This window comes from Musa acuminata, chromosome BXJ2-11 (assembly GCF_036884655.1).
Source record: "Musa acuminata AAA Group cultivar baxijiao chromosome BXJ2-11, Cavendish_Baxijiao_AAA, whole genome shotgun sequence".
Lineage (NCBI taxonomy): Eukaryota > Viridiplantae > Streptophyta > Magnoliopsida > Zingiberales > Musaceae > Musa > Musa acuminata.
The window spans coordinates 26,579,165-26,604,175 of record NC_088348.1 but is presented as its reverse complement, the minus strand read 5'-3'; the positions used below and the strand labels follow the sequence as shown (position 1 = coordinate 26,604,175).

Sequence of the window (25,011 nt, the reverse complement as noted above, 5' to 3'; positions counted from 1 at the left end):
ACTAAATCTTTTCATCAAGAATTTTGTCAGACACTTCTAATATAATTTTTTAGGTCTCAACCTCAGTGGATTCGATGCTCTATCCAATCATACAAACGATACTAACGAAAAAAAAAGGCAGCCTCAATCGAATTCATTGATAATTGAAATCTTCATATATAATCATATAAATCAAAAGTATCTTCTCTAATAACTCATCATTATCATGCCAACTTATTCTAACTTCAACATTGGGAGGATTCCACTCATCCACATTTTTAATATTTTCTCCATCTTATCTTCTGAATATTATTAATTGTTAACAGCTAAATTGGTCTAAGAGTCATTCATATATAATCAAAGAGTAATATGCTGATGTTATTTTTAATCTTTAAGAGGATGGAAGTTTGTATTTTCATGTGATAAGGAGCTTAAATTTATCTTCTTTTCTCATTATGCTAAATAATTTAAACACAACAAACCTTAATTTAATCATTTTTACATCACCATAATATTATATCATATATTACAATGTTGAATAAAATCATTCCTTTAAATATAAATCTTATGATATTCCAATATCTTAACATAATTTATGAAGATAAATAAAATATATGATATTAATGACAATTTTGTTAGGAATGAGTCGGCATTAAGAGGGGGGTGAATTAGTACAGCGGTAAAAACTGTTGTTAAAAAATCTTTCGTTTCGATTAAACCTGTTTCGGAAAGATATTAACTTAAAAGCGTAAGGGAGCGTAGTGAAAATAATAAGAAGGTAAAGCAGTTTGCAGTAAAGGTAAATTACTCAAAAGGAAATGCAAACCGATTTTATAATGGTTTTATCGTCATGACCTACATCCACTCCCGATTCTTCTTCACTCGAGGCTATTGGCTTCCACTACCGGTCTTTCTTTAATGGACGAAGACCAACTATCCTTTTTACACTCTTATTCTCCTTTTCACAGGTTTAGGAGACAACCTATTACAAGCACTCACTCCTCTTTAAAGAGAATTCTAAACTTAGAATTAGAATTTAGAGGAGGGGATATCTCAAGCGATTACTATAGCATTTTCCTACTTTTAAATTCTTTGTGCTTGTGTATGTTAACCAAAGATGAGATGGGTATTTATAGGCCTCAAGTGGATTCAAATTTGTAACCTAAAAGTGTCTCATCCCCGATTTTCGAGGTACTGACGGTACTATCGCCTGTAGCACTAACACTAGGTGGTACCATCGCCTGACGGTCTCTTGGAGATTGTGTCTAGGCGGTACCATCGCCCGATAGTCTCGGAGACTATGCCATGATGGTGCCACTTGTCAGGACATTGTTCGAGCCTTTCACTTGGCTAAACATAACCCAAACTTAGGCTCAATTGACCCCTAATTGATTTGGCCCAATTCCAACCCAATTATGTGCTAACTACGAATTTTAAGACATACACTAAGCTAAATAAGTTCGTTAGTCTAGGTTTCTTCCGACGAGCTTCTAGCGATCTTCCAGCGAACTTTTAACGATCTCTCGGTAATGTTCCAGCGGACTCCCAACAAGCTCTTGGACTTTATGACAATCTTTTCGGTGAGTTCCAATGAGCTTCTTTGGCAAGCTCTTGGACTTCTAAGTCAATTCGGGCAGAACTTTCATCGAACGTCCGGCCTTCCGACGAACTCTCGAACTCCTAACAAAATTTTATTCTCGACTCCGGGACTTCATTTTGCTTTATGCCTTGATCGCTATCGTAGTTAAAACCTACTTTGATCTAGATAATTATTATAAAGCTTGAATCAAATGTTGTTTGGTGTGTCATTGGTTCATCAATGCTTCATCTGATTCTTTGGCGCATAGTCCTCTCTTGTGGCCTATTGCCCAATCAGTCAGTTGACCTCCGCAACTCCGATTTTCTTAGTACAATTTTCGCTCTTCTTGACCCGATGCCCAAATTTATAGTCCGAAGTCTTCTGCCGATACGTCAATTGATCATCCGGCTTGACGTCCAATTTTCTGACATGTTTCTTTTCGGCCTAACATGATTCTTCCTACTTTAATTGTCTCTCCCCGATCAAAGCTTCATGCGTCACTCAAAACGCATATCAAATCATAAACATTATCAATTGGTTTCATCATCAAAATTTGAGATTCAATAATCTCTCCTTTTTTTGTGATGACAACTAATTGATGACGATGTTAACTTTAACTCCCCCTATCAATATGTCATAGTGACAGAACCTTGAACTCAAATTGAATTCAAGTGAAAGCAATATTTCATTATGGATATTTCATCATTGCATACATCATTATCATAAATTAAAATATTACATGCATAATATTAAATCATTATATATATTTATAAAATCATCATTATATGTATGATTCCAAATCATCATTCATAATTACATCATACAATACATGATTATCATCATACCTTCTCTCCCTTGTCATCAACAAAAAGGATAAGGACATCTATCAGGTTTTAGATATATGAAAGCTTAGCAATTTAGTAAATTTTTCAGAACTTTAGAACATGCAAGCTAGTGAGTTCTTTCTTCTCTTTTGAGAAGTGCAAGCTAGTAATTTTTTTTGCTTCCTTTGCAAAGCGTAAGCTAGTGAAATTTTACATCATTTGACAACATGCAAGCTAGCAACAATTTTGAGTTTTGCAAGTTTGTAAATTTTTTTAGATGTGCAAGTTAATATGTTTGCTTTTCTTTACGATGTTCAAACTAGCAAGTTTTTGAAAAAGAAAGTGAGATAGTAAGTTTAGAACATGCAAGCTAGCAAGTTTTTCATATATGAAAGTTGACAAATTTTTTGCATCTTTTGAGATGAGCAAGCTAGCAAGTTTTTGCTTTTTTTGCAAGTTTTCAAATTTTACATATTGAGCTAGTAATTTTTCTCCTCCCATGTTATTGTCAAAAAAAAAAGGGAAAATTACAATGTTGTAAGTCTTTTCCCTTTGCATCAATTTTCAAATCATGATAAAGTTAAAGTATCAATCCTTTTTTAATATGTTTGTGCATCATTATAGTTTTAAATTAAAACATACATAATTTTAAAATCCGACATTTTCTTACTTCATGCATGATACTAAAATAAATCAATCATCACTATGGGTATATCATAAATTATACTAAGATATTAAAATTTTTAGGCATTTATCACTTGATGCATGTTAGTACCAAACATTCATTATTTATTTTCTCCCCCTTAGTCATAGGCAAAAAGAGAGGAATATCACAAATGTGTAAATATTCAATGTGACGTTATCACATGGAAGATATCAAGAAAAAATTTTTTTTGATGATGAGATATACTTCATGAATTCAAGGAGAAAAAAAAATATCATATCATGAAAGATAAGATCATGTGAATACCAAAAGACATGATTCATATGGTAAATTTTTCTTTAAATAAAATAAAAAAATCATAGGAGTACAAAGAAGAGATCTTGATTTTAAAAAAAAAATTGAGTAATTCCAAGAAATTAAGATCGGATAAAACTCATTCAAATTCAAATCATAAAATCATCAAAATCATTTTCATAGTCCAAGCGATCCATAAAAATGATACAAATTTATCAATCTTCCCTTTTGAAAACTCGATAAGGTAAGGATTGAAAAATTAAAAAAAAAATATATTTCCCTTTTATTTCACACAAGCATGCCTTTTTCATTTATGCCAAATCAAAACATACATCATGTTTAAAACTGAAAAATCAATTTTTATTACGGCAAAGATCGATAAGCCATAAATTACAAGAATCATCATGCATAATTTTGAAATATAAACTTATTAAGCATAATATCAAACCTCTTAATATTTTCATTAAGACATCAAGTATGGTTTCATTGGACATTAAGCATTTTCAATCAAAATCGAAAATCATCAAGATACATATTATTTCTTCTTAAAAACATACATAGAACTATTATTAGATTTAAATCTAACATTTTGTTCCTTTATCACAAAACATACAATTTTTATAATTATTTTTTAAAATAAAAAAAGCATGATATAATTTTTATAATTTTTTTTATTTTTTACTAACCAATTTAAAGATAACTCATGAAAAATCATTCAGTAATTTTAAAATAAAGTAAAAGAGTTTCGTTTGAGTTGTTTACCTCATTGTCAAGAGTCATCAAGGTGAAGTTCGTCGTTTCGTCTTCATTGGTTTGCTCTTTGTCATCGGATGAGCTCGATTCATCTCAAGTCATCTTGAATAATTTCTTCTTCTTTCGCAACTTCTTTTTAAGTTGATTTTTATTATTTAATTCTTGTTTCATGAACTTTTTAAATTCTATAGTGAGAAGTTCAAAGTCATCATCATCATCATCATCATCATCTAAGTGGTATTCTATTGTTTGAAGTGTTAAATTCTTCCTGTTCTTTGGAAGGTTATTCTCAAGTTCGTCAAGTGCCACATAAGTCATTTCATAGGTCATCAAAGACATGATAAGTTCTTCAAGTAGAAATTTATTTAAATCCTTTGTCTTTTATATTGCAGTTGCTTTCGAATCCTAATTTTTAGAAAGAGATCGTAAAGCTTTATTAACAAGTTCGAAAAACTTTTACCAAGTACTTTTAAACCATTGATGATATCTGTAAAACGGGTGTACATGTCTCTAATGGTTTCACTTGGTTTCATATGAAATAATTTAAAATAACATATTAAAAGATTAACTTTAGAATCTTTAACTCTACTTATGTCTTCGTGTATGATTTTAAAAGTGTGCCAAATATCAAAAGTCGTTTCGCAAATAAAAATTCAATTAAATTCATTTTTATCTAAGGCGCAAAATACAATATTCATAGCTCTAGCATTTAAAGAAAAAAATTTCTTTTCCAAATCATTCTATTCGTTCATTGGAGTAGAAGACTTTTGAAAATCGCTTTCGATAATATTCTATAAATTCAAATACAAAGAAAGCAAGAAAACTCTTATTTGAGTTTTCCCAATGAATACAGGAGGACAAATGATAGAAAAATCTTGAAAGCCAAAAAGAAAAACCCTCTTAAAAGTCAAAAAGAGTCATTTCTCTTTGGTGTGAAACCAAACGAGAAATAATATGGCTCTGATACCAACTATTAAGAACGAGTCGACGCTAAGAGAGGGAGGGTGAATTAGTGCAGCGGTAAAAACTACGTCATTCAAAAATCTTTCGTTTCGATTAAACTTATTTCAGAAATATATTAAATTGAAAGCATTAGTGAGCGTAGTGAAAGCAATAAGAAGGTAAAGCAATTTGCAATGAAGGTAAATTGCTTAAAAGTAAATGTAAATCGATTTTATAGTGATTCGGTCATCGTGACCTATATCCACTCTCGATTCCTCTTCACTTGAGGCCACCAGCTTCCACTACCTGTCTTCCTTCAATGGGCGAAGACCAACTATCCTTTTACACCCCTCTTCTCCTTTTCACAGGTTTATGAGACAACATATTATAAGTGCTCACTCCTCTCTAAACAGAATTCTAAACTTAGAATTTAGAGGAGGGGATCTCTCAAGTGATTACTACAGCATTTTCCCACTTTTAAATTCTTTGTACTTGTGCATGTTAACCAGGGATGAGAGGGGTATTTATAAGCTTCAAGTGGATTCAAACTTAGAGCCTAAAAGTGTATCATCCCCGGTTTTTGGGGTACTGGTGGTACCATCGTTTGATAATCTCTCAGAGACTATGCCATGACGGTGCCAATTATTGGGATACTGTTTGGGCCTTTCACTTAGCCCAACACAACCTAAAATTGGGCCCAATTAATCCCTAATTGAGTTGGTTCAATTTCAACCCAATTATGTGCTAACTACGAATTTTAAGATATACACTAAGCTAAATAACTCCGTAAGTCTAGGTTTCTCCGACGAGCTTCCAATGATCTTTCGATGATCTTTCGGCAAACTTCTATCGATCTCTTGGTAATTTTTCAACAAACTCCCGGCAAGCTCCTAGACTTTACGATGATCTTCTTAGCGAGTTTCAATAAGCTTCTTTGGCAGTTCCTGGACTTCTCAGTCAATTCTGATAGAACTTCCGACGAACATCCGGACTTCCGATGAACTCTCGAACTTCCAACGAAATCTCATTCTTGACTCAAGAACTTTATTTTGCTTTATGCCTTGATCGCTATCGTAGTTAATCATGTATACTTAAAACCTACTTCGATGTAGATAATTATTATAAAGCTTGAATTAAATGTTATCCAGCATATCATTGGTTCATTGACATTTTGTCAGATTCTTCGGTACATCGTCCTTTCTTGTGGCATATTGCCCGATTGGCCAGTTGACCTTCGCAACTCTGATTTTCTTGGCGCAATTTTCGCTCTTATTGGCTTGATGCCCGAATCCATAGCCCGAAGACTTCTGTCGATATGTCAATCGATCCTTTGGCTCTATGTCTAATCTTTTGACATGTTTCTCTCCGGCCCAACATGATTCTTCCTACTTTAATTGTCTCTACTTGATCAAAGCTTTCTACGTCACTCAAAACACAGATCAAATTATAAACATTATTAATTAGTTTCATCATCAAAATCCAAGATTCAACAAATTTCACATCATTGTCTCTCTTATATTAATGATAATCGATAGATATGCTTCTTTATATTTTCATAAACCCAAATTATACACCAAAATTCTCATGATTTTTTTATTATTAAATCTACATCCTACATTCACCTTTTTATGCTTCTATATTTGAATAGTCTTATAATTTACATAGATAATAATTTTAAAATTATATATTACTTTTATAGGGCCTCTTCCCTATAAAAAATTTATCTGATATTAGGTCTATCTTGATGTCAATTACTATATATATATATATATATATATATACTGATTATTCTTGGATAAGTCCTAAGAAACACTTCAGCTATTCACATCATCATAACATAAGCTCCTTCCCTTTAAGGCTATGATTCCCATAGGGCAAAAAAGAACAAGTGAAATGAGACAAAGGAGGACTGTGGGGGAGAGGCACAGGTTGGAAGAATGGTGACTGCCATGACCTTTCTTCCTCTGACTTGAGAAGGACAATCATAGCTGGGCTAGAAACTCAACATCAGAGTAGTTATGCATTAGCAAGTTGATTAAGAGTCTTTTAAAATGATTTAGATAGTGGAGAAGAAGGAAGGAAGCATGAAAACGATAGTTTTTTATTAATGATGAGTTATTCATGCTATAATTTTGATCAATATAGTATAATATGACCTATTTATCTTCAAAACATCTGAAATTTAAATATATGATACTCCAATTTAATATAAGAGAATTCGCTTGATTTATAAGATCACAAGAGTCATACAAATTAAGCATTTAACATTTTCGTATTATAATAAATAATATTGAAATAAACCTAAATGAGCCTATTATCATTAATTTGGATTTAAATATTTCAGTTCAGAAACTTATTAACTATCAATTATTAAGATCACAAAATATATAGAATTATAATGTTTTCTCCTCAAGGGACCAGACAAGTTGATCCCTTGCTTGAATCATAAGGAGACACTAACACCACCTTTCTCTTTTTCCATGCTAAGACACTTTGTGATGCATGACTGACCTTCCTAAAAGTGCTTGCTCGATGATTGATGATACAAGAAACCAATGGGATTTGAAGTCCTCACATGATCATGTTGTTGTTTTACTGCATCATGGAAATAGGTGCATTGTGTCTGTCAACCTGCAAGCCAATGTGTGGCCATCCACCACAAAATGATGAGGGCCTTGACACCATGTGATCAACCATAATGGACATGTGAGGTGCTGCTTGCCTCTGAATCATGCTAAGTTCATGCATGGATCGCAACTGATGTGTGCACCGAAGTATGGAGATTATTATTTACAGCAGAAGATACCGATCTCATATTTTTAATCTGATTGATTATATGCATACAATTTCACTACACATTTGATGCATTAAAATTTGGTCACTAGTGATGTATACCATAAAATATTCATTAATCTCATACTAATGTTAATAATTTAAAGAAGATATTTAATTTTTTAATAGGTAAACAATTTTTTTTGAAGATTTAATAATAATCACTTTTGATTTTTTTTATAATATATCATCTTTATTTAATCACTTAGTTTCTATGCTCCTCGATTAATATAAGATTGGTATCTCAGTAAATGAATTGGACCCTTTTCTTCTCGATGCTGACGAGCCTTATAAGGAATTTTTTATTTCGGATGAGTCCGTAAGATTTTATCGTTTTGAGCCAAATGAATAAAATCGTGTGGGTACATCCAAAATTAATAACTCGTGAGTTCTCGTGCCAATGATGATAAATAATTTTTTGTTAACTAATATCTCTTAATTCATATTGAGTTTACCGAGTTTATATGTATATAAATATGATGAAAAAAAATTTAAAAAGAGAGAGAGAGAGAGAGAGAGAGAGAGAGAGAGAGAGACATATTTGGACCGGGCCTTATTGTTTCACCTATTTATGGCCGAAGAGGGCCCTCCGATGAGACTCGTGGGTAAGGAGCCCAAAACCCCTCGCGCGATCGATCTCAGGCGGGCACAGATCCCCAGTATCATTTCAGGGCTGTGTCTTGGGTCTTTCGTGTTCTTGTTTGCAGCTGAATGCATCATCTTGGTGAACATGAGCAGCGGAGCCTGTTTGATCCGAACGTACAAGGTTTCTTTACGATCCCAATCGCAAATGATCTTTTCATCATCGTCGTCGGAGTTCACCGGGTATGATTTGTTTGCTTCATCCCGCGTCGTCGTCCAGGTGTTCGTGAAAAGGTCAGTTCGTTTTCGGCATTGTAATTGTAGTTCTCTTGATCTGCATAAACTATATATACACGTGTGTTCATTGATAGAGTTGAAACCTCGATCAAAGTTATCAATCTTATGTAGTTAAAAGAGAAGTGTTTGTGGGACACATGACTTTATCTTTTATATAGTTTTGATGCCTTTGGTTTTGAAGAAAGTGTACCATCTTATTCATTTACTAGTGAACTAATGCAGGAAAGGCCTGACAGAATCCGACACTCTCCCTCGACAACAAGTAAAGCTGAAACCGAGGAGGAGGCGGCGTGTGTCGGTTGATGGGAATAAAAATCGCAACTCTCTCTCTCTCTCTCTCTCTCTCTCTCTCTCTCTATATATATATATATATATATATATATAGACGGACGGAGTAGTAGGGCAAAGGAAAGAAGACTGTATGGCTATGGCTAATCCATACGAGAGCATCGCCATGCAACCCAGAAACACAGAGGGGCCACCTCATGATCTCGACTTGAGACACTCTCGCAAGCTGATGTCCCTTATCCGACGAGAGAAGTATGATGAACTGCGGATGGAATTCCAGAAGACGGAACCCGTCAACTTCATGGAGGACCCTTTGCTCAGCGTGGTGATCGCTTGCAAGAAGACCAGCCTCGCCATGAGGCTTATCCGTGACCTGACGACGGATCAACTCATGCAGTATAACTTCAAGGGCGACACGGCTCTTCATGTCGCTGCCGCCGTGGGTGACTGCCAAGTGGCCAAGGAGTTGTTTACCAGGAAAGGTGAACTCGTCGGTGTACGGAACCATAATATGGAGACACCGCTGCATAAGGCGGCGCTCTACGGGAACTGGGACATGTTCTTCCGGCTGTTAAGCGCCGGTAGCGACCTGTTCGCTCGGAAGGAGGACGGCAACAACGTCCTTCACTGTGCCATCATGGGCAATGCGCCGGGTAATTAGATTAAATTTGGAGCCCCCTCATTCAAAAGATTCCGATACGCATGAATAAAATGCATCTTAGTTGTTGTCTGAGGCCAAGTCTCAACTTGGGATGCAGAGCTTGCGATGGAGATTGCAAGACGAGCGCCAGTGCTGAACTTCTTGAGGAATGCTGACGCCGTCACCCCGTTGCAGCTGATGGTGACCATTCCCGAGTTATTCCGAAGCCAAACACCACTTAGTCCCCTCGAATCCTTGCTCTATGATTGTAAGCGCTTCTCTACTCTTATGTGGGAAAAGAACGGTGGATTGTTAGAATTACGGCGGAGTCGTGGAATAAGAATGACGATATAAGTCTAATTTTATTGGCTTAAAATATTCAAGCTTACAACTACCATCTCATCTCATCTCATCTATTATCGAGAGATAAGAGTACAAAAGTGTACTCGTAAAAGGACAGAGAAATATTTTTTTCACCTGCTAAAATATCTCGACACCTTTGTAGACATATATGGGATTATATCTTCCACAAGCATTTTATCTTCTTCTAATATATTCTCTATTTAGCTAAAAGACTCATATACATGTTAAAATCTTCCTTCATCCAATTACACGAGTTCCACTAAAATGCAACTCAATTGGTGCCACGGAATCACATATTTGTGCACAATGGGAATCAAATTAATGATCAGGAAAAGAACTTTTTGTGGCATTCTAAAATCGAGAATCATCACAGATAGATCCATGCTTGCTTTGGAGCTTCAAACGGCAAAGAAGAGGAGAGACTTTTGCAAATTTCTTTTATGGTTTTTCTTCGCATTTCTCTTGTTCTATATGATACAAGATAAGATTTCCCCAACTATACGAGGAAATCTATTTATTCTGTTCTTTCTCCTTATCTGTATAAATAGGAGAAGGAACATGTTAATGTATTGATGCATTTTTCATTTCTTTAATAAAGCTTATTCACTTCTTCAATAAAACTTCTTCAATAATTGTTCTTATCTTCTATTTAGTATCAGAGCAGTGAGAAAAGCAAAGTTTCGCTCGGAACATGTGTATTAAAACATTTTTTATTTCTTTAATAAAGCTTCTTCACTTCTTCAATAAAGCTTCTTCAATAATTATTATTATCTTTTATTCTTTTTATCACTTGAACATAGAGGAAAGAGAGGATTGCCAAAATACCACATCTTTTTATTTTTATTTCTTGGTGTGTACATGTGACAGTTTCTTTTTTCTTTCAATTTTGATCATAAATCTTCAAGAGTCGATACTTAAAATAAAAAATAAAAAACCCTCTATTTCACATAAATCAAAGTTCTTGGGACTCAAATCACTATTCGAAAGCACCAGAAATTTATCTTGCTACAACAGTTCATGATAATTGTGGCTGTGATAAGGCTCAGAAAACACCGAGTAGGAAAACACCAACATCGATGCTCGTAGAAGAATTAGTATATTTGGTTTTACATTTCAGGGATTCCTTTGGAACGGCAGGACTCTGGTGTGATAAATCCTGGAGATGTAGAGAAGGTATATATATATGTATAATCTTTTGCTAATTTATGATTTATATGGCAGCTTAAAAATTTCTGAGTATCTCCGTGGAATCCACTATTATTTCTGTCTCTTTCTTACTTTATTATCCATCTACTACATGTAATCACAAGCGTGTTGGAGATACAGAAGAAGAAGAAGATGATGTTGGAAATGGTTCAAAAATCCCATCTCACTACAGCACTCTCTTTGACCTATTGGAATTGTTGAAGATCCCAGGTCCGTACTCGTCGTAGCTTCTCTATTCACGATCGAGGTTACAGTACTGATTCGTGCTATTTTTGTCCATGCAGCCGGCTGGATTCTACTACTTGTTTACCGAGTTTGTAGGCAACGTGAGTTACATTTCTAGCACACTATGCGATAGATGTGTGTTTTGTGTTGCATGACCATCCGCACACCTATACAATCAACACGGTAAATAATCATTGGTAAATGTCGCCTCTTCTTACGTTTGGCAGTGTCGCCTACCATGGAACGACTGGAGAAGCTAAAGAGACATCATAAAGCGGCTATGGTACTTATCGAGCTCTTAGCCACATCAGGATACTTCGATTTCCTTCTCAGCGGTCGCAGCGGAATAGATTCCAGTGACCCAATGAAACAAGTTCCCGCTGAATCAGTGATGGTGGCGACGATGATGGTGTCGGGCGAACCTGATACGGAGACCGAACGACTGGAAACGGAGGATCGCCCATCTGAGAGGGGAGATGCAAGTGCAACGCAAGGGCAAAACAAAGATAAGCGCCCAGACATAAGATGGCACGAGTCCCCGTTGATCACCGGTGCCAAAATGGGCCTCCATGACTTCGTCCGGAAAATTCTACAAGTATGCCCACACTCAGCAACGTATCTCGACACGCACGGCACAAGTGTTCTTCAGGCGGCCATCAAATACGGTCGCAAAGAGATCGTGGAAACTATCGTTGAGATGACTCAGGGCGACCTCCCCGTTCTACCCGCCTGGCTACTGTCCAGCATCGACGCGGAGTCCCGAAACACCATCCTGCATTTTGCTTCTGACAAAACCCCTTATGCCCAGGCAGATGCAGTCCAACTCCAAGATGACCTTAAATGGTTCGAGGTGCATATTTTACCTCCTCGATGCTGCCTTAGCGTTTGCAGTCAAAACAAAAGAGTTAATGGCATTATATATTTGTATGTATGGATGCAGAAGGTGGCAAAGATTGTTCCCAAAGAACTGGCCAACAGTCGAAATAGCGAAGAGAAGACAGCACAAGAACTGTTCGCTGAGAAGCACCAGAAGATGTTCGAGAACTGCAGGGACCAACTGATAGACATGGGGAAGACATGTTCCGGCCTTCTGACAGCCGTGGTTTTCGCATCCAGCTTCTCCATCCCCGGCGAGAAGGACCCCAAGACCGGCAACCCAGTTTACTACGACATGCCTGCCTTCAAGGTCTTCTCCCACGCCTACGTCATCGGCTTGTCCTGCGCCGTCACCTCGCTGGTGTTGTTCTTATCCCTCGTCATCTCACCTTACTCCCAGCGGCAGTTCCGTCTGGCCATCCCCGTCAAGTACTTCTTTGCCATCCTTTCTTTTGCCATGTCCCTGCTGGCTCTCATGGTGTCATTCGCCTGCAACATCTTCCTCCAGATCTACGGTGGGCAGCCGACGACCACAAGGGACCTGCTTCCACTTGTACTGGAGCTCACCGTGTTTCCCACCCTCTGCCTCCTTGCGCTGGTCTATTACGGCGCCAATCTTTTTCCATCTTTTCGTCGCATTTGGACGTAGTCGATACGCATATCGTACGTTCCGCCTTTGTTATGTTTTACTCATCTGTACGTCCGGTGCGTTTTGACGATGGTGTGTGATGCATTTCCAGGATGCGATAATAATATGTTTTGAATTTTCGTGTGAAATTTGAGACGTCGTATGATTCTACCGACCGATAAAATGCATCTTCTTCTTCTTCTTCTTCTTCTTTATTATTTGTTAATAACAATCATAATAATCCATTCTGGTTTGTTACGTAAGATACAAGCTAATCAAGAACATATTTAATCCAAACTCCTCTTCCTTCCGGAGAAAGATTCGTGTAGCTTAAGCACTAATAGTCTCTGCCGAGACATCTCATTCAACTTAATCATAAATAATCTCTGTTGTGACATCTTGATTGGTTAGTGCACATAAGACACGTGTAAGAATTATTTGATATAATGATTTTTTTATATTTTTTTGGAAAAAATAACCACAAAGAACACTATGATTTCTTTGTGAGAATAACTACTGTGCATCTCAATAGTGGGTCAAGCTATTTGGGCCGGGCCTGATTTGGGGCGCGGAGGGCCCTCCCATGGTCTCAGGGAGCGCGATCGATCTCGGGCTGGCGCAGATCCCCAGATCTCGACTAAACCCCAGGGTATTATTATTTCTCGGCTTCGTCTTCGGTCTTTCGTGTTCTTGTTTGCAGCCCAATGCATCATCTTGGTGTGCATTTTGTGTCAGGAGCAGCGAAACGGCGTCGAAGTGCGTATCTCCCATCTTTATGATCCCATGCGGAGTTCATCTCGTCCGAATCGCACGAGTTCGTCGGGAACGGTTTGTTAATTTCATCCCGGATCGTCGTCCAGGTGTTTGTGAAAAGGTCAGTTCTTTTTTCTTAAGTGTTCGTACATGGCCATATGCGTAGCTACATAGTTGTACTTCTCTTGATTTGCATATCCTCTGTGCGCAATCTCGTGACTACGTAGCCTATTAACACTTCCCAACAATCCCACAAGCAATAGTTCGTTTCAATAATATCATTAACATGATCGACGTACAAGAGCGACTTGCACGTTCGATTTGCCTCATATATATGCATCATTACTAGCGGGAGCTAAATGTATAGAGATTGTTGTCTGAGAACTCTGAAATTAAATTGCAGTTGTTTTGATTAACGAAGTTTTTTTTTCATTTATATTGACATTAATATATATAGGAAAGGAGAAAATGAAAAAAAAAAGCTAGTTATGATTTAATAACACTTCCTTCTTAATCTGTGATCGCATGAGATGATCAAGCTTTTCCTGTTGATACTGCTTAACCAAATTCATATCATATGTTCCTTCAATTTACACAGCAAAAAAAAAAAAAGAGAAACAAACAAGGAAAAAAAAATTGAGGAACCCACATAAACAGAGGTCAAGAGTAAACACAATAATCGATAAGAAAAGAAAAGAGAGAGAGAATTTTGATGCAAGAGAAAAATAGAGCTTCATTTCTTCTTCTTCTTCTTGATAAGACTTTATTTTTTTTTCTTTACTCACTATATCTCTATTCGATCATGAAAAATCACATTCATGTATTTGGATGACTAGAGATATAGATTTTTGATGCAAGAGATAAATAGAACTTTATTTCTTCTTCTTCTTCTTCTTCTTCTTCTTCTTCTTGATAAGACTTTAATTTTTTTCTTTACTCACTATATCTCTATTTGATCATGAGAAATCACATTTATGTGTTTGGATGACTAGAGACAGAGATCTTTTATGCAAGAGATAAATAGAACTTTATTTCTTCTTCTTCTTGATAAGACTTTAATTTTTTTCTTTACTCACTATATCTCTATTTGATCATGAGAAATCACATTTATGTGTTTGGATGACTAGAGACAGAGATCTTTTATGCAAGAGATAAATAGAACTTTATTTCTTCTTCTTCTTGATAAGACTTTAATTTTTTTCTTTACTCACTATATCTCTATTTGATCATGAGAAATCACATTTATGTGTTTGGATGACTAGAGACAGAGATATTTTATGCAAGAGATAAATAGAACTTTATTTCTTCTTCTTCTTGATAAGACTTTAATTTTTTTCTTTACTCACTATATCTCTATTTGATCATGAGAAATCACATTTATGTGTTTGGATGACTACATTCATAGACTTCTATTGTGGGTAACCTATTAAATTTACTATTGATTTTTTTTATCTTCGTAAGCCATGAAATATTTATCTTTATGATCATCTCTACTCTGTGTTGCTGAGAGAGCTTTCAAACCCATCTTTTAACAAGTTTAATTTTTATTTAATAATAATACCTTACAGACCTATAAACAAAACGATTTGAAGGATTAGCTAGCATTGACTCAAATCGACCACAGATCACCATTCTAGCTAGATGAGGAGGATTACCACCACTGCCAAATTCCAGTGACCGGATTACGACAGACATTCCATTCCCTTATCCGGAGAGGTTTCTTCCACGATTCCTGCACTTCCAGTCAACAACCACTTCACAGGAGGCACCTACCCTCCTATCTCTTTCTCTCTCAGTTTCATTATTTTCTCCAGTGGACTTCCTGCAAGCATGCATATGAATGTTTCATTCCTTCACGAACCTTCCTTCTTTCGTCCGAGCACTTTCTGTGGATAGAATGAAAGCTCAAGATGTCATCAGATACGTAACAAGGATTCCTGTAGCCCATAGTAAGGACACATCTTGCATGTGAAAGACCACCTGCAATATCAAGAAATGCAATGGTCCAACACAGTCCCAACACATGTAAAGTGGCACTCGATCAATTAGCAGTGGTTCGAAGCCGATGCACGAAGGAATGGTTCGCCGTGGAGACCTGCCAACATGATGACATAATGTTTTCACCATTTAGTCAAAGTAGTATGATAAAGATAAAGCCTTTTCTGAAGAAACATCTGAGCTTAGTCTTTCTGCAATGCTGTGGAACAGTAATCCTTTCTTCTCAAGTTTTAGTTCTGGATATAGCTGTCCACAAACAAGTGATTTAAAATGTCATCATTGACGATCAAAAGTCATATTAGGTTTTCTTAGCCTTTATAGAAAATTCACAGAACTGTTCTTATCCAAAATATCAATCAAACATTCCAAATCTATTTTCACTTTATAAATATAGCAGTTCAAACAAGTCCTCCTTCATTTGTACCTAAATCAAACTGAACTGAGCGACTACTCATTAAACAAATACAAATGCACCAGAAGATGAACTGCTTGTAGACAAATTTCATATGTGAATTATAAGAGTTCTTCAACTTATCTTCCAAATGCAAATATTGTAAAACTATCAAAAGAATTCTTTTCCTGGTGTTTACCAATTTGTGTTCGATGCTTATTATTATTATTTTTTCATATCTTCGTTCTGCCTAATATTCTTTGATATGATAGGTAATAGGATGTCACACTCACATCAACGTAGAGTGATGTGTAACTCTTTTTGTTGCAAATCCATCTAGAGAGAATAAATTCACCTCTGCCTAACAACTCTGTCATGAGATTTTAAAATGAATGCGGCCCATGTTTAACACTTTATGTCAACATCTCCATATAATATTTCTAATAGTTCAACAAACCATCAATTTGTATTGGAGGGATTTCCATCACAAAAGCAAAAGCAAGACAAGAAGGACAATAAGTTGGATTGGGTGTTTTCTTCTGATTAAAGAAACACCGAATTCATTCGTAAGTCTAGCAAGACAGTAAGATGGTAGACTAAATGTGTTCATGCATTTCGCAAATGACTAGATAGGAAACTATCTTTTTCTTAGAACAGAACTGAAAGAAAAAAGAAAGACCAAATTGAAAGATGAGTTTGAACATTCATTTCTGGTGCTTTGAATGTTTGCAGAACCATATGAAATAGGTTGGGGGACTCTCTAGAAGTAAACTCCTTGAATAGTAATAGTAAAAGCATATAATAGCTTCGGCTCAAGAAAAGAAAATCGCCTGTTACTTGCATCACTGATAGGAACTAAGAAAATGGACTCTGTAAGTAATTGCTTGATATTTCTTTCACAGATCGAGTGGATGTGCATCTAATTCTCTATCGACTCTTAGAAAACTCCAAAGTGATGGTCATCCATAAATAGCGTAAACGCCTTATTTTAGACTTTGAACCAAGAAACAACTACATAGAGTGTACATGTGTACCGCAGAAATGAAAACTTAGACTAGTTTGTTGTCTTCATCACATACATCAACCATGCTGACATTGATTGATGGAGCTACTTGAGGTGGGAAAGGTTAGCTGTGATCTCACGAGGTACGCAGCGATGACAAGAATTAGGGAGCAACAAGAGAGAGACTTGCCGTGTGGGGAAGGAGGTTGCTTGTTCTTGGGGTTCAAATGTTTGACTACCATTGACATCACAGAAAAATAAAAGAATACAAATAAGGCAGTGCAATAATTGTTCATTAGACTCTTCAGTACTCCTTAGGAGGGTATGAAACTTAAAAGGTGTGTATTATCTGATCGTGAGCCAAATTATCCTTGGAAAAGTTCAGCTTAAGGTTCATCAGGAGCCCATAAATGTAGACAAGAGTGAGAGTGCCAAGATGTAGAATGGTTTGCCGTTAAAAAAAGGATATTAGTTACCTTTGGGTTAAAAATACATGTTATCGTTGGAGGTGATTTTTTTCATTTCAATATTTTTGATGAAATCTTATTAGTTTGTTCAATTTATACTTTATTTCTTGAAAAAATGATAGGGCAATTCCTGCATAATTATAGATAGAATTGAAGTTTAAATAATCATGGATGATTGGTCCATAAAGTGGAAGTGCTTGAGTTTGTACACCTATAATAAATTAGCAACATAGTTGATTCAACATTCCACACCACCAAACAAATCTCAGCAAAAGAAAGAAAGAAAGAAAGAAAACTTTACCTTGTTTTACAGATTCCAAGTCAAGTTCATGTTCCTCATATTTTGAACTTCTTCCAAGGCCTGTTTTCCCATAACAGAACACATTCAAGTGGAATCCTTCTATTGCCATACATGTTGCTCTCTCCTGCAGTCAGTAGTAACGTAATCGATTTCTTTCAAGCTGCTGCTGCTGCTGCTTCCACCAGAATAGGGAAACAAAAATGCAGTACTCCCAAGGACAGCTTATTTGATGTGCCTGGCTGTTCCCCTACAACCCAGCTGCAGATCCCCACTCCCTTCTGGTAGGGCACACCGGTGGGAAGCGGAAGGAGGCAAGGAAAGGGGAAGATGGATGGCATGTGGCATTCTCTTTGGGCCCCGCTCCCCTCTTATGCTCGAAGCGATCACTGCGAGGTGTCAAAAAGTTGGGGAAAAGAGTGACCGGTGAACCCTTGGAGAAAGGTCTTTAGATTCCTCAGCTTTGACCACCGAAAACTTGCAATGAGGAGAAGATGGGTGTTGTTTTCATGTGGAAGATAGAAACCATGGCGCAAGGTAACAAGTCTGATCGTTCCATGTTGTGCTTGGGCAAAGGAAATTTTGTTGGTTTGTAGCATGCATGCATCACACACACACAACATTTACATGTATAAATTTACTTAGAGAAGATGTTAAAGTTTAGCAAACTTATTAGGAGATAGAGAGTGGTCATGAAATGAAAAGTAATTAATAGAGATGATGCCAAGTGATTAATACTTGATGAAAAGGAAACTTAGAATCAGGTACTATGGCTTGATGAATTTACCTCTAGTAATTAATCTCTAATTAGCAGTTATACATTAAGCTTGAAGTCTGACCATGTGTTTTAACTTCATTCATTATTAGGCCTTCTTGAGTTTACACTTTGCAACATGATATGGACAAAGAGGAAGAATTTTAATGCCTCAAACCATGAAGAGGACCACACTATATCTATCACTCCACAAAGTTATATCTAGATTGGCAAATAGACATCCTAATTTTGTGTGTATGTGGGTGTAGAGGGAAACAGATGCGGTTAGACACACTATTATTATCCTTAAAACACCATGTGATGTTTGTCAATAAATTAGTGTTTGTTCAAGACACAGTCGTTTGTATGTATTAATTCTACGTTACTGTGCAGGCATCAGAGGCCCCCACAAGCCTATCTCCTCTTTCTGTGCCCCTGACTGCTCTTTAACTCTTTAAAAAGGAGCAAGCAGTGGAGGAAGGGGAGAAAGCACTCATCTTGCTGAGGCTGGCAAGCAAAGCTGCACTCGTCTTCCCCCAAAAAAGGAACACAAAGTTTCGTCTCTGTGTTCTTTCTGGTGTTGTTGATTTGATGGAAACAGAGGCACAGGCTGTGGTGGCCAAGAGGTCATCTGCCTCGCGGTTCAGAAGGGTGTGTGTCTTCTGTGGCAGCAGCCCCGGGAAGAAGGCCAGCTACCAGCTTGCAGCTACCCAGCTCGGGCATGAATTGGTTAGTCTTCCATCGTGTTGTAATCAGCTCGTCGCCTGTAGGATTTGTAGAATTGATTCAGACCCATCTCCTCTTCGGCTTCGTTTTCCTTGACATCTTTACCCTGCACTATGGTAGAAGTCGTTGGACTCTGATGTGAGGACGAATGCTCTGTTTTTGCAGGTCCAAAGGAACATAGACTTGGTGTATGGTGGGGGAAGCGTTGGCCTCATGGGTCTCGTCTCCCAAGCTGTTCATGATGGCGGTCGTCATGTCCTGGGGTCTCTCTCTCTCTCTCTCTCTCTCTCTCTCTCTCTCTCTCTCTCTCTTGCTCTCTCCCTCTCTCTCTTTCTCTCATGTACTCATGTTGTTTGGATTTGTTGCAGAGTTATTCCCAGGACTCTAATGCCTAGAGAGGTATTTCTGCCTGTTTCTTATTCCTTGCTTTCTTCTTTGGAAGTATTAAGCTCAGCATCAGGATTTTTATCTTACAATTTCGACACTTAGATCAGGGGTTCTTATTTACCCCTACGAGAGCATGACCCGACTTCAACTCCTGGGATCTGCAGATCACAGGAGAGCCCGTAGGAGAGGTGAGGGCTGTCTCAGGAATGCACCAAAGGAAGGCCGAGATGGCCCGCCAAGCCGATGCCTTTATAGCTTTGCCCGGTAAACATTACAGCATAACTTTGCATGTACTTTTAGTAACTTAAGTGCGTACATATTGTAGATCGATACACTGCATAGCCTTTAGCATCGAACTCTCAACCATGCTTAGGTGGCTATGGAACCCTGGAAGAACTCCTGGAAGTGATTACTTGGGCTCAGCTAGGGATCCACGACAAGCCTGTATACTTCATACATCAACTGTACTGATTCTAACCTTTCCATCACCATCTCTTTCTTCTCACTCCATCATCTGTGGCTGTGGCAGGTGGGATTGCTGAACGTTGACGGCTACTACAACTCGTTGCTCTCCTTCGTCGACAAGGCTGTGGACGAGGGATTCGTCGCGCCCGCCGCACGCCACATCATCATCTCTGCACACACTGCCCACGAGCTGTTGTCCAAGCTCGAGGTACGGAGTTGATCGCTCCTTCCGCTTTAAGATTGACGCTGAGAATGCTGGTCTCATGCAGGATTACGTGCCGATGCATGAAGGAGCCGCAGCGAAGCTGAGTTGGGGAGTGGAGCAGTTAGGGCACCCACCCAAAGTGGACATCGCCCGTTGACCTCGGCCCTCCCCCACTCCCTCCGGTACACGTTGACCAACCCTCGTTCCCGAGGCCATTCTAAATTTTATTTCTCTCTTTCCGCTTTCTTCTGCTCACGTCGGTCATCGATGCCCCTCCGGTTCAGCTTTTTTTAACTGCTTTGGTTGTAGAAGTGGGTCCCACCGGTGACATGCCCTCCTCACCTTCTGTTCCGGTGGTTGACTTTTTTGACCTCAGACCGTGGGGTCAGATTAAAGTTGGAATCACCCAACAGGAAGTCTTGTCTCCTTCTGTCGGTAACCCTTTTCTTCCTCTTGTTCTGATTCCTCCTCCGCTCGTTAATCTCCCAGCTTGATGTGTAGAAAAAGGTTCTTTGTTCTCGAGTGCACCACGATGTATTATCCCGTTGTTTGTTTGTTTGTGATGAAATAAAAACCTGAGCCGATGTTCCCATCAGAGGGACACTTGGAGGGACAGGTGTGGTGGTGCATTGCACCGGTGCAAGCTCGGGGGGAGATGAAACGTGCACCATCGAGCACCATAGAAAGAGGATCCCGATGGAGAGAGAGAGAGAGAGAGGTGTGTGGATAAGGAGAGGAGGGGAGATGGGAGAACTGTGTTCACGTGAGGGAAAACCAAACCATCGATGGAGACATGACGACGACCCCTCACACACAGGGCAGCAGATGAGGAGTTGTTTGTGGTTGTTGATGATGATGATTGCATTCCTACCATAAATCTCATTGTAGTTCTTTAGTCATTTTCTTTCTTATTCTTTAAGTACATGTTCCTCAATACAAGAAGAAATCCTGACAACCATCAAAGAAGAGAAAATACATTCCTTTGTGCATAATTTCTTTTGGAGTGGACTGAAAAGACCATATTAAGTCCTGAAGATTTTCGACCAGCGAATTTAACTCTTTATGAGTTTGATACTTCGAATGCAATTAGTAATTCTTCACCAGAGTCTCAAATAGGGTCAATGTCCGAGTCCAGATGCCTATCATCTCAAACATGGAATTTCTTGGCTTATTCTTGTCTTCTTATCTGGAAGAACACGGATCCACTTGGCTTTTATGTTCCTAGTTAGTGCAGGTGATATTTTATGTGCTTAGCCACTTCATTTGTCAACACAGTACGAAGACTTGCTTGAATGTTAGGAAGAAAGATGCCTATGTTCTTCTTCACCTCAAGTGGTGAGCTTCTATGTTCCGACAAGGGATGTCAATTACCTACTCTCTACCTCCTCAATAGATAGAATAAAATTCTCATTGAGATAATTAATTCATTAATTTTAAATATAGATCTGAAACCATTGGTCTAAAATATTCAATCTGATTTATTCATAGTATATTCATTTATTTGTTTTTAGTTAGTCAATAATAAGTCGGTATTATTATGATCCGATCCCGTAGAATAAGTGATAGGATTGAAGATATAAGTTACTAAGATTAAATTGGGATAGTATACTTTCCTATTATCTTCAGCTGACTCATGGATGATATGTCTAACATATAAACCTCCAAATGGACTCTTTCAACCAAGAATATGGACTAATTCCAAGTATATGATTAAAGATGTCCCTCTCCTAATATTCGAACTTAAACCTCCAAATCGAATCTAGATTGTCATTAGAATTCAATCTATATTAAGTCCTCTCCTAATAATTTAAATTATTGGCCAAACAATAAAGATTTTATTATCGAACAAACAATTTGCTTTCACGATATAAACAAGATAATGAGAGTGTGACTGATGGTGGAGGGAGGAGGAAGACAAGGGCCAATGATTTCCTTTGTACTCCTGTGAACCTTTTCCAGGAGAAGAAGACCATGCTGATGATCCCCAACACAAGGCCTCGAGTGCCACAGTGATATGTTGGTTTGCTTCCCCTCTAAGCGTTCGAAGTGCTCATGGCAATAAAAGCCACTCGATGCCAGCAGTTGTCCTCTTCCATGCATGCATGTTTTAGAGGGTTTTGTTTGCATCTATATCCGACAGCAGAGGGTTGGCATCTATCTTGGAGTTCCACATGCACTTGCTGCCTGTTGAGAGAGAGCACTGACATGCGATGGGCATCGTTAATAGGTCCAACCAATACCAGTACAGCAAATGGTGTATGATCATTGGCATGAGAAATTAAGATCATATGGATTTGGGAGTGGTGGAGGATCCAACCTTGAAAGATGTCACTCACTCCATATATCCATGTCTCAAAGTAAAAGCTCATCAGAAGATCAAGTTAAGCAAAAATACTTTTTTATCATTTCCATGAAGGAAATAGCTCAACATAAAGGCCGCCTTTCAAATAGGGAGAAAAATTGAACCCTCAACCAGCTTAATTTATCAATTAAATTGCTTGATCTTTAAAGAGATTGAAATATTCTCAACTCTTAATTTATTAACAAATACATATATTTTTTTTAAAATTATTTAAATTTTTTATTATAAGGATGAAAGGGAACCAAATTTGAATATATTTGTTACTTTTTAGTCTCTGAATGTGTCTATTAAATTCCTATCATTCTCTTTCACTATATTGTAGAAACCATTTGTAGTTCAGCTAATTGATTATCAATTCGATTGAGAATGAAATTTAATCGTGTCAATGGCTGCTCCAATTCTGATAATTATGGATAAAACGTGATATGTTTATAGGTTCTTGGATTAAATAATAATAATAATGATAATAATATCTTTCATGAGAGCATGCAAGAACTGTGCAACAGCACTGCAACAGGTTCTACTAAAACTATATTACTAAGGGGATGGAACACCATCATTGTTTCATAGTTCACATGTCCTGTTTCAGACAACATTATAGAATACAGGATTTAGACTTTCAGAAGGTCAACGCAACATGCCTACAAGGCTACAGGAACTGTAGGTCAACTTTTATCCTCACTTGGGGGACAGCTAATAATGAAGTACACCTCCTTGTAGGAAATATGAACGAGTCCATTCATTTGCTACCATCAAAGCAAAAAAAAGTAAAACATGTACTTCCAATCAATCAAATGCCATCCTGAAGGATTCCAAGTAGGTAGGAAATGATATCTGTACAAGCAAGCTCTGCATGCTAGTCTTTTAGCATGGTTTGATTAATGGAAGCTGGCAATATCAAGTTAGACATTGAAAGAGAAAGATGAGGATGAGAATGATATGCTTCTTAAGCTATTTCTCATCCTTTGAGATTGTTTGGTGCTAATTGTTAGCATAGAAAATTAAAATTAGGTTTAACTTGGTTATTAAAAAACAAAATCAAATTACACATAGAAAGAAAAGATTCAGAATAAGAATTGGATGTGAAATATGCTTTTAAGGGAGAGACAAATCCCAAGAGTGTGATTTTTATATTCCTTGATTGTTTCTTTCAACTTTGAGTTGTAGACTAACCCTAGTTTATCAAACCCAAGTTATATAATAGTTTCCTTCTCTTTCTCAATCATATTCTAAACATATATCACTAGATTGATGGAGAATTATTATGCTGCATCATATAAATGTTCCTTTAGGCTCTCTAGATTTATGAGAGTCTGTAAAAAAATAAATTTGTTGAACTGAATTAAGAAAAAAAGACAGAAACAATTGAAAGATTAAAGGAAGAAAGAGAAGAAAACTTTCTTCAAAATTTAATATGGATTGATGATATAATGTTCTCCAGATTATTATTCTAATAAAGATATTAAGAAACTTACAAAATACTTCAGAAAGCATTTGATGGTGGAAACAAAGTAAGAGACATTTGTTTACAATCTTTACCAGTTAAGTTTGAAATATTATAATAATATATTTTTTAAATATATTTTTAACTATTTCTCAAATACCATTTCTATTATTCAGAAAAATGATAAAGAAATGAGTGATTAAAGAATAATAAACAATTATGATCTCTAGATCCAAAAATTTGCTTTTATAGTTATAATAATTGAAGAGTTAAAAGAGTTAAGACAAATATCTTTAAGAATTAATGGTTTCTCCCTAACTTCATGAATGAATGCTTGCAGAAAAGTGACAAGAAAGATCTGCCAAGCAAGTATTAGAAATCAAGCTTCCACTTTAAAACCAAAAGTAAATAAAATTAGTAGACAAATAGAAAATCATCATCTATATATTTGGATCAGTTGATAATTTCAAACCAATTACATTTTATGCCATACACCACATATATGGATATCTATCTTCTTGTTTATGTTTAAACTCTATTTAATTAAGTTATAATTATCCATGTGACCTTATAACATGTTTCGATAAATATGATTAATTAAGTAATTTTATTTTCTCATATTTTAATGATAAAATTAATTAATAAATTTTAAAAATTAAATCAAATATCAAATTGGAGAATCGAATATCGAGTAAGCGAATTGAATTTAGAGTTAAAAGATCGAATATTAAATTAGGGAATCAAGCGTCAAGGTTAAATACTATAGATAAATAAGATGTTTTGTTA

At 36.9% G+C, this 25,011-nt stretch overlaps 2 protein-coding genes across 2 annotated transcripts; both read left to right on the top strand.

Annotated features, from left to right (window-relative positions):
- The first annotated feature begins 9,173 nt into the window (after positions 1-9,173).
- Positions 9,174-13,099, top strand: LOC135627568 (uncharacterized). Its single transcript, XM_065133690.1, has 7 exons — positions 9,174-9,687; positions 9,793-9,942; positions 11,155-11,210; positions 11,348-11,453; positions 11,528-11,569; positions 11,696-12,318; positions 12,409-13,099. The coding sequence occupies exons 1-7, from the start codon at positions 9,174-9,176 to the stop codon at positions 12,991-12,993; spliced, it is 2,076 nt and encodes a 691-aa protein (XP_064989762.1). The 3' UTR covers positions 12,994-13,099.
- A 5,954-nt stretch (positions 13,100-19,053) lies between these two features.
- On the top strand, positions 19,054-21,318 carry LOC135627204 (cytokinin riboside 5'-monophosphate phosphoribohydrolase LOG1-like). The gene is made up of 7 exons (XM_065133209.1): positions 19,054-19,365; positions 19,528-19,625; positions 19,731-19,761; positions 19,914-20,013; positions 20,123-20,193; positions 20,279-20,422; positions 20,484-21,318. The coding sequence occupies exons 1-7, from the start codon at positions 19,228-19,230 to the stop codon at positions 20,574-20,576; spliced, it is 675 nt and encodes a 224-aa protein (XP_064989281.1). The 5' UTR covers positions 19,054-19,227; the 3' UTR covers positions 20,577-21,318.
- The last annotated feature ends 3,693 nt before the right edge of the window (positions 21,319-25,011 follow it).